The sequence below is a fragment of the Acyrthosiphon pisum genome, chromosome A1, assembly GCF_005508785.2.
Source record: "Acyrthosiphon pisum isolate AL4f chromosome A1, pea_aphid_22Mar2018_4r6ur, whole genome shotgun sequence".
In the NCBI taxonomy this organism is placed as follows: Eukaryota; Metazoa; Arthropoda; class Insecta; order Hemiptera; family Aphididae; genus Acyrthosiphon; species Acyrthosiphon pisum.
The window spans coordinates 91979903-91994758 of NC_042494.1; the positions used below are offsets into that span (position 1 = coordinate 91979903).

The window sequence follows — 14856 nt, forward strand, 5'->3', positions numbered from 1 at the left end:
CCCACATTGTACACTTAAATTTGTCTAACTCTAAACGCACATTAAAATTATAGGTAAATCTGCAAGTGGTTGTCTACTGAGTTGGCCAGTTGGTAACATACTAACATGTGGATGTGTTTGGCGTGCAACTTTCTGTTTTTGTTGCATCAGCTTTTATAATAACAGTAATATATAGGTATTACCTACTACACGTAGCTATATGACAATAACAGACTGTGTACTGAACAAAAACAACATCCGTTATCCCTATTTTGTACTCCGTAGATTTATAATTTTATTAGTCACCGCAGTACAATTCATATTCCGTCACGCCAACGTGAATTTGTGTTCACTATCTGCCTAATCATAATTTTTTTTTTTTTTAGTGTGGTCCGTCGGGTGCCCCCCACACAACTATAATATACGATAGGTGCACGGATGAACGATTTCAGGTATAGTAAGTAGTAAACTGTAAAATTAGTAATTGTACATGCTTTATCGAATAATCGCGCGACTATCGGCAATCGCGATTTCTCGCCTGACCTATAATTCTTACGTTTAAATATTTAATGCATATAATACTGCCGTATACCTAAACAATCAAGTTATGCACGTACTTTTTTTTACTGTCAGGTTACAAATTAATAGGTTTTTTTAATGGATTATTTCTTAAATTGTTTTTTATAATTTAAGTTATGCTTGTTAGTTGTTTCACGCGTTGACATTAATATTTGTGTAGATATAAAATATTTATACACTTATTAGAGTTATGACTTATGTAGGTACTTACCTACTCTAAGTTTTTATTGATTTCACTACGTTACAAAATTATAAATTATTATCTATTAAATAATGAATTTAACTACTATAGACTGTGTAGGGTTGGATTCAATGGTGGGCCGAGGGGGCGACCGCTATAAAGTTCCTAATAAAAAACTCAATTATCTTTTTTGAATTATACAGTGTACTCAAATATATTTATAATATTATATGCATGCATGTGTGTATACGCACGAATCAATGAGCCGAAAATTCGTGTTCGGAGCTATTCTTTGAATTGGCGATAACGATGGACGGCGCGATAGCAATTAGCAATATACCATTGTGTGGCGGAAGTAGGACCTACTCAATTTTGCTATAATGACAATTATTGGCTTATATATTATATTATTATATAAGCGATCGTTTTTCAATGTTTGCACAAGCAACGACTACTCGATAGCAAATAGCAAATCAGTAATGAAAACCATCGCGTTGTGATTGTTTTTTAAATATTTTGTTTTCTTGCCGTAATTTTTACAGTCCCGATGATTTACTATGCTAAAATGGAATTGCGGAAAAAAAATCCCTAGTAGCATTGGCGGAAATCGGGGGGGGGGGGCTTGATGGGCTTAACCATCCAAAAGTCCGTCAAACCCCCTTTTTTTTAGTTTTGTAGGATCGAAGCAACGCCTCTCACGAGGATGTTAATTGTTAATAATATTAGCCCCCCTAATTTCCACCCCTAACCTGCAAATGTGTTTAACAAACTGAATTGAGAATACATATTAAAATAATAATAACATGTTGGTGAAATAGTTGGTTAAGCGTAGACAATTTTTCAATAATTTTAATATTCAAGCAAGATAAGATTATTTTTAATTTGTAATATATTTCAAATATCTATACTCCTATCATGCTTGAAAAAATGCTGACGCTTAAGCACAGATAATGTTCTTACTTAAAATTTGATAATATATAGGTCAATTTATTCCAACAAATATAGTAATATCAGTAATATCACTATTCACTATAAAATAGAGAATGAAAATTTGCTATGTCGTACATGCAGTGTCATACGGAGACAACAAATGCTGAAATGCATGGGTAATAAAAAAAAGGTGGGCAAGTGAATGCCGCTCTGCTGTACACTAGGTTACAAGTTGCAAGTAGGCATTGTAATGGATGGTGTTAAATTTGAATTCAATGATATAATGTCATTGTATAGGTAGGAAAAACGATTATGAGCAAAGACAAGGTCAGTTAGCGTATATACGTATCATATTATGATGTATTAGTGTAAGTATTACTAAGTATATTTCAATATTTGATGATACTATTGTGAATAAAGTAATTTATTTACCTATTTACGTGGAACCTTATTTTAAATGTTTAATACTTGGCTACACAATTTGAACATTTTATAAATTTTTAATTATACCTAAAGTAATTTTCAAATTTTAAATTTGATAAATTTTGTCAAAATACTCGTTTTGTATTACTTAAAGAGTGTCCTGTGGAAATACAAAATTCTTTTTTTCAAATCATAACCTTAGCTGAAAGCCTAAACCTCATATTCTACAGAAAGTTATTTAGAGGATAATTTTTTTTTAAACGTTGACGTATCAGAATCAAAATTTGAAACAGTATATTTTGAGTTATTTAAGTTTGTGTAATAAGGTTATTAGTTAATTTATATTATATAGGTTCATGATAAAGGGTTTGAAAGATCTATGGTTATTTACAATTTTTAGTGGCTAATATTAATCTAACAACAATAATATTTGTAAAAATAGCCCTAGTATAATAATTAGTAATTAGTAATTACTACTTCCAATAATTCAGTACCGGATAAATCGCAGGTGCAAGCGGTACATTGCACCAGGGCCCCCACTCTTTAAAATATTTGGGGGCTCCGATATTATGGATATCGAGTAGTATAAAAGATGAAAAATTAAAAACAATAAAACTTTTGAGTAGTTTTATTATGAATAATGATTTATCAAGTAGTTTTCCAGATATTTACAGTACTTGTATATTTTTTCTGACAATGCAGATCACTGTGGCAGGATCAGAACAATCATTTTCCAAACTCAAACTTATAAAGAATTACCTACCAAGGAAACACATGTGGACAAGAACATTTATCTAGTATATCAATTTTAAATATAGAAAATGAACGAACTAAAACTCTAAATATTGAGAAGATAATATTGTTAATTTGTTAATGCAAAATCGAGGAAAAAATTTCTTAAAATAGAATGTATTAACATTAATTTACATGCATCGGGGCTCTAATATTTCTTCTACTTTATATTTTTGTAATACCATTTTTAAGGTTTATTATGCTTTGTACATAACATTTTAAAAAAATATCCCCTAATCACTATAATACTATATAATTTAAAGTAAAAAAAGGGTCTACAATAATAGCATAAAATATTACCATATAAGTAATAAGTGATTATGGTATTACTGCAATTCTGATGATTTATAATAGAATAACGAATAATTAATAAATAATAGCATTGATTATAAATAGTATTTATAATCAATGATAATAGTCAATAGGAAGGAAACAGCATAAGAAGACGATGTCGGATGTATAAGTTATAAGTATAGGGGTTCAGATTAAGAAAATAGCTGATGATAATAATAATTAGATCATTATATTATTGGCTATTAATTATTACTTATAAGTACCACGGACTAAGATATAACTTATTCCGTGCTTATTACCTATAGGTTCTGAATTTCTGGTCTTTATAATACAATAATTTGAATAGTAAAAATAATGGAAAAATGAGACAGGTGGAAGATTAGAGAATGTAGGCAATATGAAAAATAATTTTACAGATCAGCAATTCGATATAATTCTATTTTATTTATATATAGAACAAAAATTATATTTTTTTCTGGGATCCGGGGTCAATATGAGATGTAAATTAAATATTAATATTTAATTCCTGTTTCACATTAAATGTTAAAATAACAACCTTGTGTAACATTTTAAACATTTTAGGTGGAACAGATAATTAAGTATAATTATATGAGGAGTAAATTGTATAGTATAACTCATATAACGTCACTCTGTTAATTTTTGTTCAGTGGACCATGATGATGGATTACAATGATCAACGATAAATGTATATTTTTCTCCAATTTTCCGATTATAAATGATAACTAAACAGGTTTTCTTTTTAAAAAAAATCATTTTTCCAAACAAATATTATTATAGTATTATAATAGTATAATACTATAGTATTTATATAGTCAATGATAATATGTACTAATCACTGATATGTACTATATATCTAGTATTATAATATATCTGTGGTACTAATCAAAAACATAAATGTCGAGGAATATTCCGAACCAGTTATTTTTATTGGGATATTATTATTTTTATAATTTTATAATATTATGTATTTATGTATTATAATTAAGACACTTTAAATATTAAAATTAAAATAAACATTGAGAAAAATTTGTTGAAAAATTTGGAAAATTATAAATTCATACTGCGAGTTTACAATAATTTCAATCTTAATTCAAAATATTATAATTTATAATATAATATTTTAGTAATAAGGTTCATCCAAGTTTTAAGATCTTTATTATGATGGATACAATCTTATTCTGTTTAGGGTAGGTAGGTCGTAGGTAGACAGGTAGTTGGTACAATGCTTCAATGCAAATGCCAATGGTACTGGTTTATGGAATTATGGTTGAAAAATTATTGAGAATCAACACAATTTATTAAAAAAGTTAAATATTTCATGTGTGCTTGTAATCAGTATCGTTATTTGTTATATGGTATAATATAACCTATATATCAGGCTATATATTAGGTACCTATAGGTATTTCGCATTTAAAATTTGAATCATTCAATTTCTCGTCTATATTATACTATAATAGTTAATAGTTATGACTTATGACTAATAGTTATTCGATTACTTTCAGCACCAAGTAGTAAGTATCTCCGCATTCTCCGGTTATACCAATATACCATGCGGCATGCGTAATGTTTCGATGTTATTGCATCATGGGCGGTGACTATCGATGTTGGATAAACATCGATGCGAGAAATTTGATGTTTGCCACATTGCCTTGCCATGTCGACAAAAAACTACCGCCGCCGCCGCCGCCTCCTCCGGTCACCACTCGCTTCGCTAGTTCAGTCACAATTCGGCATCACTAGTCGCGCGTATCTGCCACGCGTATCGCACGCAAAAACTAAACGTAATTCGTAACAAAAAACGATCCGTAAGAATACAAAATAATTTGACGATCCAAAATCGATAATTTAAACGTAGTCGTTTAATAACGCGAGCAGAGTGTTATTCGAATTTTATTTTTTCCCATCACCGCCGCGCAATACGGTGCTTACATCATCGACCGCGGCTGGCCGTGGCAAGATCGTTTTTTACTCTCGAAGACGAAAACAGATCTCATGGCGCCCAACATTATCCGACCCAGTCAAATGTTGATATTCAACTCGGGCATGTGCTACGTGGAACAGCGACAGCACACGGCCGCCGGAGACGTCAGCGGCGGATCGTCGATGTCTCCGAGATCGCCGCCGGCCAAGCGGACGTACGTGAAAAACATCTCGCCCGAGGAAAAAATTTTGCGCAAGTGAGTAATATAGTAAATTTCAAAATAATAAAATGTAAAATAGGTTGTAAATAAGTAATATAAATAATATTGAATTATAATATCATAAATTATACCTCCCCCCTACTCAGTGTGACAACACTCCGTCGGGCTGTGCTATCTACGCATACTTCCTTCCTCGCCAACCAGACTCCCAACAAAGCTGTTGTAAGCCCGTAATCGCGTTTTCCGCAAACGCCAACGCGGCGGCCTTATGACAGTGTTGATATTATTATAATATTATGCTCAGTACGGTGTGTTCCTCGCCATCATCATTGCTTGGGTGGGTGGTAGGTGGGTAGAAAATTGACAATTGTATCTGCACACCGCGTCACCGCAGTACTGCAAACTGCAAAGACAATATTAAACAATAAATATACAGCTTTAGTAGCTGGTAGTGAGTACAAGACTGAGCCATTTATTACGTGCAATAATATTTTATATTATTCGTTCATATTTTACTCGTTTTGTCGTGTTTATATTTTTATAATACTCGGGCAGTCGACCCGGTCCAAGGGCGCCCATCTTCGAAAATTCAGGGGAGGGGACTGTATTTCTTCAATAACCTAACCTAACCTGTCTGATAACCTGTTAACTGTCATAATATGTAAATTTACGTAGGTGGCATAATATTATATATTTATATGACTATATTCCAACCTCCAGGGTTGCTATGTTTAAAACATAAATTTGTTTTTAATGTTTTGTTAATTGATTAAAACGATAAAACATATGTTTAAAACAGTGTAAAATCCAATTGAATGTTACGATTTTTTTTAAAACTCTTTTTAGATTCTGAGCGGAGCGATGAATGTACTTATTGATTTTACAATGATGTGCGTTTCATTTTGTTTTGTTTTGTTTTTTATTTTATTTTTGTGTCTGTGTACACGATAAGTAGTCGAAATAATGCTTCGAATTTCGATGGGAAAGTGAATCTAGTTGCATTGGGGAAGTCAAATTCCAAGTAATTTTTAAAATCACTAGGAAAAACCAAAAAAAAAAAATTAAGGAAAACAGGGATTCGTACGCAAAATCGGTTTTTGACAAAATCCAATGTTTTAAACAAAACAAATTGTTTGAGTCCTGTTTAATGATTTAACCCGTTTTATTAATACTGTTTAAATCTCACACAATTTGTTTTGTTTAAGACATCGTTTTGAACAGAAAAAACAGTTTAAAACAAAAAATACAGTTTTTTTTTTTCAAAACTAAAAAATACACCAACCCTGCACTGATTTTACACTATTTGTACAATAGTATTTATCAATTTATCATCACTATATAATATTAAGACTTCAAAAAGTAAAAAAGATTATGTAACTAATGGTAATTAAATATTAAGACAAGAATTTTAAGTTACGTTTATTTTTTGAAAATTCGTCAACAACATTTTGAACTAAATTTAAATCATAAATTATTTCTGTCCAATTTCAGTCGTATACTAAGCATGGGTACATAATCTAGATAGTAAATCTACTATTATACCCCGTATTATACTATTTATACTTATTAGTTATTAGTTGTTATTAAGCTTAATATCTATGATGATATATAATATGTAGTTCAACTCATTATTGAACTACGTGATAAAATTAAGGTTCAAAGTACTGGGTCCAACCCATAAAACCCAGTTTAAAAAAAACACAGTAAAACCCAACAAACTTTAAACTGCATTTTTATTACTTTTTAGTAACAAAAAAAAAAAAAAATTAATAAAATAATAACAATATTAACTTTTATGATAAAATAGGTACATTTTATTTTCCTTTTAAACAGCATCTTGCTATATATTTAGGTATTGTAGGTTATGTTTGTAGAGAATTGCAAATGGGCGGATTTACCCATAGGCCACCAAGGCACTGGCCTAGGGCGCAATATTTTTGGGGGCGCAATTTTTTAGTTAATTTTTACTTTTTAGTTTTTCATAATTTCATAATTATATTTACCTAAATTTATATTTTATATTAATTTTTTTTTCGTATACAAGTTGCATGAAACTGGAGAATGGCTCACGTAGTCACGTCGCAGTAACGTTTTAATTTATAAGTTATAATAACCTTGCCGTTTGAGTTTAATTCTGCGCCCAGCGCGCGCCACCACCGCTAGAGGTTCGACATCGACACTCGACGAGGCAGTTGCCGGCGTTGCCTATGTTAATGCATGGGAGATTGTATACGAGTGTGCGGCGTAAACACGTACAATATTGTGAATGGCGCATGCGCAAAACGCCAACCAAGGCGGTGAAATATACCGCCTCGGGCCGCCGAGTAAATTACCACATTGTAATATTGTATATAGCCGCTCTACTATAGTTAGGTGGGGACAGCTCACACAGTGCTTAGTGGAATGACCCGCCTCACCCCGCACCACTGCACCAGGCACCACAATTAGAATACTGGAATTAATTCTGGAAATCAGGTGTCTTGATATGGTAATTAATAATAATAAATATTGCGACGACGCGCGACGCTGGCACTGTTGCCCGTCTCTTGTATAGTGCATACTGCATACTGCTCAGAAATTTGCTAATCGATTACGATTATAGAGACTAGAGTGCTCAGATAAATCAAGGCACAAAATGATTTAATTATTGTACAAGTGTACAAATGTACCTATGCAAAGTTGTATTAATATTTATTTGTTTAGATGGTATGTATAAATATAAAAATACCTAAATACAATTTTTATAGTTTTGTTTTAGTTCATGGAACATTACTCCCCCTCCCCCCCCCCCGTGGGAGCACGCCAATGTACGGGGCGCTAGTGTTGTAATGCCTAGGGGCGGAAAAATGGTAAGTCCGCCTCTGATTGCCCCAGTAAAAAAGTGTCAGGAAACGGCATTATTAAAACCCAACTAGGTCGGAATTTTTGAACCTAGATAAAATCATCAACATATTTTTCTTATATTAATATTGTATTAATATAATATTATCAATGGATAAAATTAATTTCTGTGATTATAGAACAAGATGTAAACTATCGAGGAAACTATGATAATCAATTTTCTTTATTCAATGTCCGATTCAATGTATCAAATATAATATTTATTAATATACAGTAGAGTCCCGCTAATCCGGACAATTTATGTTTCGTATTTAGTACTCATGTATAATATATATATTCGGGAATACCCATAATTAAGATATTATCGTTTCGATTATATACATATTGTGATATTTTTTGCTAATATTCGGGAATACTCATAATTAGGGCTCGGAAGTTGATGACCTTAAAAACAATAAAAAATGACCTAAAAAAAATATGCAAATATGACATAAAAATGACAAAAAATGTCCTTAAAAAATGACCTAAAAAATTGCAAATATTAGTTTTAAACTAATAAAAATACATTTTTTTTAAAAATATTTTACTCTATTTTACTATAAAATTCTATATAAATTTATCAAAGCTTCGAATTGCTCAAAATATGACCAAAATGTTCTTAAAAAATGAAATAAAATAATAAAATGTAGGTATAATAATATTCACTACAACACGACAACGACAAATGTAATCGGCGAGATAAAATCGGATAGGTACTAACTTAGTCCGTTGTAATTTCCAAGTTTTAAGTTATCGTCATAATGGTCGATAAGAAACAATAAGAAGTGAACTAGCGTGAAATCAGTAAAAATGACTAAAAATGTGGGAAAATGACCTAAAAATGTCAAAAAATGACTTAAAAAGTAATCAACCCCAAAAAATGCAAAAAAATGCAAAATAAAATTTAGTTATTCAGATTCACATGCTAATGAAAAACATTTGTGGCCAGGAGAGCATCGTCAAAAAAGTTCTAAAAAAAAAATGCAAAATGCATCAACTTCCGAGCCCTACTCATAATTAAGATATGGTTTAAACTTATCGTTTCGATTAGGTACATATGTATTGTGATATTATTTCGTTTATTAATGAGTAAGTTAAAAAAAAAAACGTCATTTCGTTTAATCCGAATTTTCGATAATCCGGAGAGAGTCCGGTCCCATCTAGTCCGGATTAGCGGGACTCTACTGTATATATATATATGTATTTTTTTTTTAAGTAACCAGCGGTGACTTAGGCCATTTTGTGTTTTTTAACTGTAGGGAGGATACTGTAGGTTTGGAAACACGTGTGTTTTAGTTTTGCAGAATTTTCACGTGGGCAACCGTAGGTATCTGCCATGCATGCGTCCCGATTTCGGCCTTTTTCTCCAGACACCGTGACTGCCCGAAGAGAAGTGCCACCCAGACCAAGGTTCGAACCGGTGAAGGTGCGCGTCGCCATAGTCCGCTCGGCCCATATTGTAGTATACTCTCGGCCCCTCCGTCTCCCATCTATTATAACACAGAATATAACAATAATTATAAACAAATTATAATATTATATTATATATAAAATATAAATGTAAAAATGTATAATAGACACGGAAAAGCCAGGGCTTATTTTTTTATCTACAATTGGCCTGGGCGTTGTTGATACCATGGCCTTTGCTGCCTTGGTCTTCAGTTTGCCAATCTTTGATTGTGGTGTATTTTCCTTTTAGTATGATATCCTAATTTCAAATATAGGTAATTATTAATCAAATTTATGCGTTCAAAAGTGTAAAAACAATAAAAGCTGAACGATATAAGCTACCTAAAATTTGAGTATTTTATACTTAATTTATTCATTTTTATGTTATGTATAAAAGCTAAGTACATTTTTAATAATAAATATTCTATAGTTAAAACACAAGAAACGTTTTTTTAAAAATTGGCTTGGTGGGCGGAAAAATTGGTATCTTTAATAGTTTGTACTCTCTTAAAAAAAACTTAAATGACGCCCCTGGGGACATGTCCCCTTCTTTCCCCAAACCAATGGATGCCCTTGAGTCCCCGTCTCCCTGCAGAAGCAGTATTTTCACTATTTCCGCGATTACCAGCACTAGCCGACTTGCCGTTACTAGTTGCCTGTGTCCGGTTGCGGCGCATAGATTGACGATATCAAAGATCGCTGCTGCAAAGTGCAAACCATTTTTACGTATCAATCGCAGATCGCTGTATACAGATCATTACTACATGTATTCTTTACTTTATGATACAATACAGATACAATGATTTTGCCATCTCTCCAGTCCATGACGTAGCTAAAGCACACCTATTAGAACAATCGACGTTATATCTCCGAAATCACACAAATCCGCCAGGACTTGCATCAGTTACGTATAGTTCCCCGGTAATCCGCACTAAAATGTTTAAAAAAAAACCGGTAGGGACATGACCTACTAACTTAATAATAGTCTCGATAATAGTACTTAAACAATAGTAAAATATCCACAGTTATTTATTTATTTATTATGAAATATACGGGCTTAGCCCTTAGTACAAATTACAAAATATATTTATATACTTTTAACTTATATTTAGGTATATATAGGTAGGTATATAAATGCTATGAATAGCTCTTATCTGTAATAGTATTTATCGTACCTTAGTAACTTATAATTTTATTAAAGACCGGATTTAACAGATTATATTGCCACGGAGACTAGAATTCTAATCTTCGTGGATATTCCAACTAAATATTTTTATCAGGTAAAGCAAATCAAATATGAAATATGTACAGGAATCGGACTAATTACAGTCTTCCTATATAATTTTATATTGCAATTTTCGGAAATTTTCTACGATTTTTCAATTTTCGTTTACTTCACGTGATAAAATATACAAATTAGTATACGCTTAAGTAATTTACACAACAATAAAAATACAACTACGATGTTCATTTTCAGATTATAGTTTTTCGTATAGAAACGTTTTATAGATACGGTCATTATACGGTCGTGATATTATTAATATATCGATAATAATAATTTATTGGCCAACGTATTTCAGGTCCCAGTGGAAGATAAATTTAAATAAATCTTTAAAAAAAATGAAACATATAAAAGTATTAAAACTTACTCTGAGGTTATGGCAATAAATCGAAATCTTAATTTATTTAGATATAACACCAATTTTTTTAAACTATTTTGCACTGATAACATTTGTAGACACTGAAGTGATTTTTCATTACCTATATAAACATATTTTAAGTAACAGAAGATACAACTTTCAAAAACACAATTTAGATATGTAGGTATATAACGGGGTATGTAATTATACATTTTAATTCAGAAAAATAATATATTAATTGTTATAATTTTTAATACTTTTTTATTATTTTGTAATTTGTTAATGTCCATCGTGTTATTAAGTAAGTACCTAATTAACAATTATACATTTTATGATTTGTATGATTTTATTATGTAACTTTAATGTATTTTTCATTGCAATTTTAACATATTTATACTGCAATTTTTATATATTTTTACTGCAATTTTCAATTTTTTTTTTTTAACGCAATTAAATCCGGTCTTTACTTATAATTAATTAATACATTTTAAGCTCATGTCAAAAATCTCTCAGTTTCATGAAAACATGTATTTTCTGTTCCTTATTATCATACTAATTTGTTGTCCATTATATTATATCGTAACAAATTGAAAAAAACAATTCAGTAAAAAAAAAAATGAAGGGCCCCCCTAATTTTTTTCTTAGTATTGCATGCGATTGCATAATCAATGCATTTCTAGAACTTATTTGTTATTTGTTCTTATTCATTTTACCATCTCAGTATCTCACTAGTTGACCATTTTATAATTATATACATTTTCAAGCATGTCCCTCAAATATTTCAGTTTAGTATACACTGTTGCTCAACACCCATCTTCAATCAAAACTTGATGGGATATATGATATTCTTGTAATGATCATAAATTATGATTTATAATTATAATGTTTTTTTTTATTTTTGAAAAAAAAATTGCAATCTGTACTTATTGGTACAATGAGTAAATGAGAAGCAGAGAAATATACATACAAGGTCGTTAGACAATTAATTATTCAATCAGTATAGAGAGAAAATAAAAAGTATACAATTATCACTCAGACCTAAAACATGAAGTATTTTGTAGACTGCAGTCACTCATTAGCAAAACTTTCGTCAGGAAGGAGATCATAATTATATATTTTTTAAATATTAATAGTATTATAAGTATAACTATATATATATATATGTAGGTACTAATAGTATAATATAATAGCCAATAGGTATATTACATTGTTCACAGTAATCTATTATAAATAATAAACATTATAATTAAATAGTTTAGGTGTAAGCTATGATTTTTATACCGAGTAATTGTTCATGTTTTTTTTCAAAATACAAATATCTAAACTTGATATTTGTGTGATAATTATAGCATGCGGTATATTATGTGTAATATTCTTGAAGTTGAAAAAATATTTTTTAAATTATTGATAATCTAAAGAATTATTTTCAATCTAAAATTTTCCTAATGGGACTATCAGTATTGCTATTATTCATTGATAAAAATTAAATATTTTTAAAACTATCTACTTTTGACTCGTGGTTGAATGATATGTACATAATAATATAGATAATATTAAGAAATAATTTTGTAATAAGTACTTATAACTATGATGAATATGAATAAAAATTTGTAATTTTTTACTAATTAATATTCTTATATGCATCAATATTTTCATAGTTAATTAGATCCTTTTAATATAAATCAAAATATTATTCATCGCTCCAATTAATTTTAAATTGATAATTAGCTTGTAGGTAAATCCATACTATCCATTATTGATTTAAATATCTATTTATTAATAATAAAATATATTTTTTTTTTACAGAAAATTACGAAACAGAGAAGCAGCACAGTTATCTAGAGATAAAAAGAAAGCACAATTCAATGTTTTGTCAGGAATGGTTCATGGTTTAAGAAAAGAGGTGTGTACATTTTTTTACATAATCATTGAATGCATTTAAATGCATACATTTTAATATTTCAATTTTTTGGAATATTAATGAATTTGTTATCTATGTCTATCTGAGAATGAATACTGTCTATATATTTTATACTTAATATCTAGTTGCTTTTCTGGTTTAAAAACAAGGAATGGTATAAATATGTGAACATATTCATATTTAAGTACCTCATTCTATTATGTATTCAATATTATCAATTTTAATTATAGTTTTGTTACTGTATTGCAGTAGGTGTCTTTTTAATATTTTACAAATAATTAAAATTTGTGTTTTCAGAACGTTCATTTAAGAGCAGAAATAGAAACTTTACGAGCCAACCAAGAACAGTTGATCACTGAAAATGAAAGGTTACGAGAACAACTTTCTACCGAGTCATCCATACCAAAATCAATAGTTACAGAATTCTGTACGACAGCAGTTAATAACAAGATTTCGATTAATGGACCTGCCGTGTCCAATAGACACCCTCTGCAGAAGGGCAAACTGAATCGAACATCCTGTTTGATGCTCTGTTATCAGATTCTATTCCTATTACTGACCATTCCATCCTACATGATCTCAAGCTTCCAGACGACGATGACGATATGGACTGGCTTGACAACAATGTATCAAAACGTTTGGAGAAAATTGCTGATGAACTACTTGGCGAAGTAAGTATTATTTAGTTCACATTATTGTTGCTAGTGCAATGTGCATTATTTATATTTCAAAATTGTTTTTCAGAGTTTCCTTAATGAATGTTGTCTTGATGAAATGGTGGGGAGCACATCAGAAATCATGGAACCCGGTCAAAATATTGATTTACCCAATGCAGACATAAAAGTAGAGGATGATTCACTATTCATGCTAAACACAGACACAGACACAGACACAATTACAGGTGCAAGTACAGTTAAGATTCCAACTGGAGAAATGCACTTTTTGACACCAAATCTGGTTAATGCAGACATAAAAGTAGAAGATGATCCACTATTCACGCTAAACACAGACACAATTATAGATGCTAACACTGTTAAGATTCCAACTGAAGAAATGCACTTTTTGGCACCAAATGTGGTTGTTAAATCTGAAATTGAAGAACATTCTGAAGACTCTTTGGAACGTTTTATTATCGTAGAAGAAGCTGTTGAAGAAGTAACCACAACATATGACGAACATATTCTTGAAATATGCCAAGAAGATGATGCCATGGACTGTACCGAACAGTATGAAGATATCGGTTATGAATCGCTTAGCTCTCCTGAATATGATTATAAAACACGTTATAGTACACCACCAATATTAACAGATTTACTTTCATAAAAATAGTACCTATAATTAAATTAAGATTCACAATATTAAATTAAAAGTATAACTTAAATCTATGTTATTTTTTGATATTTTATACACTTATATTACTTTATCTAATTTATGTTAGTATAGGCACACTATATTACTACCTATTGTATACTTTCATATGAAAATTGACGTGTCCTATTATATAATGTTGAATAACATTGAGTGTTTTATCTAATTTTATGTTATCAACTCGTGTGTTTGTGTCCCATATAAATATATTTATGTTGAGTGTTCTGTGTCTATGATTAGCACTGATCACTAAAATA

General features: G+C 30.3%; 1 protein-coding gene across 2 annotated transcripts; it reads left to right on the forward strand.

Annotated features, from left to right (window-relative positions):
• Positions 1 to 294: 294 nt before the first annotated feature.
• On the forward strand, positions 295 to 14856 carry LOC100574802 (X-box-binding protein 1). Of its 2 annotated transcripts, XM_003248521.3 has the most exons (5): positions 295 to 431; positions 4703 to 5377; positions 13117 to 13213; positions 13529 to 13902; positions 13976 to 14856. In XM_003248521.3, exons 2-5 carry the CDS (start codon positions 5193 to 5195, stop codon positions 14070 to 14072), a joined length of 753 nt encoding a protein of 250 aa, XP_003248569.1. In that variant the 5' UTR covers positions 295 to 431; positions 4703 to 5192; the 3' UTR covers positions 14073 to 14856. The 2 variants fall into 2 exon arrangements, with proteins under 2 accessions (XP_003248569.1, XP_029343638.1); XM_029487778.1 differs by lacking the exon at positions 295 to 431 and having other exon boundaries at positions 4770 to 5381.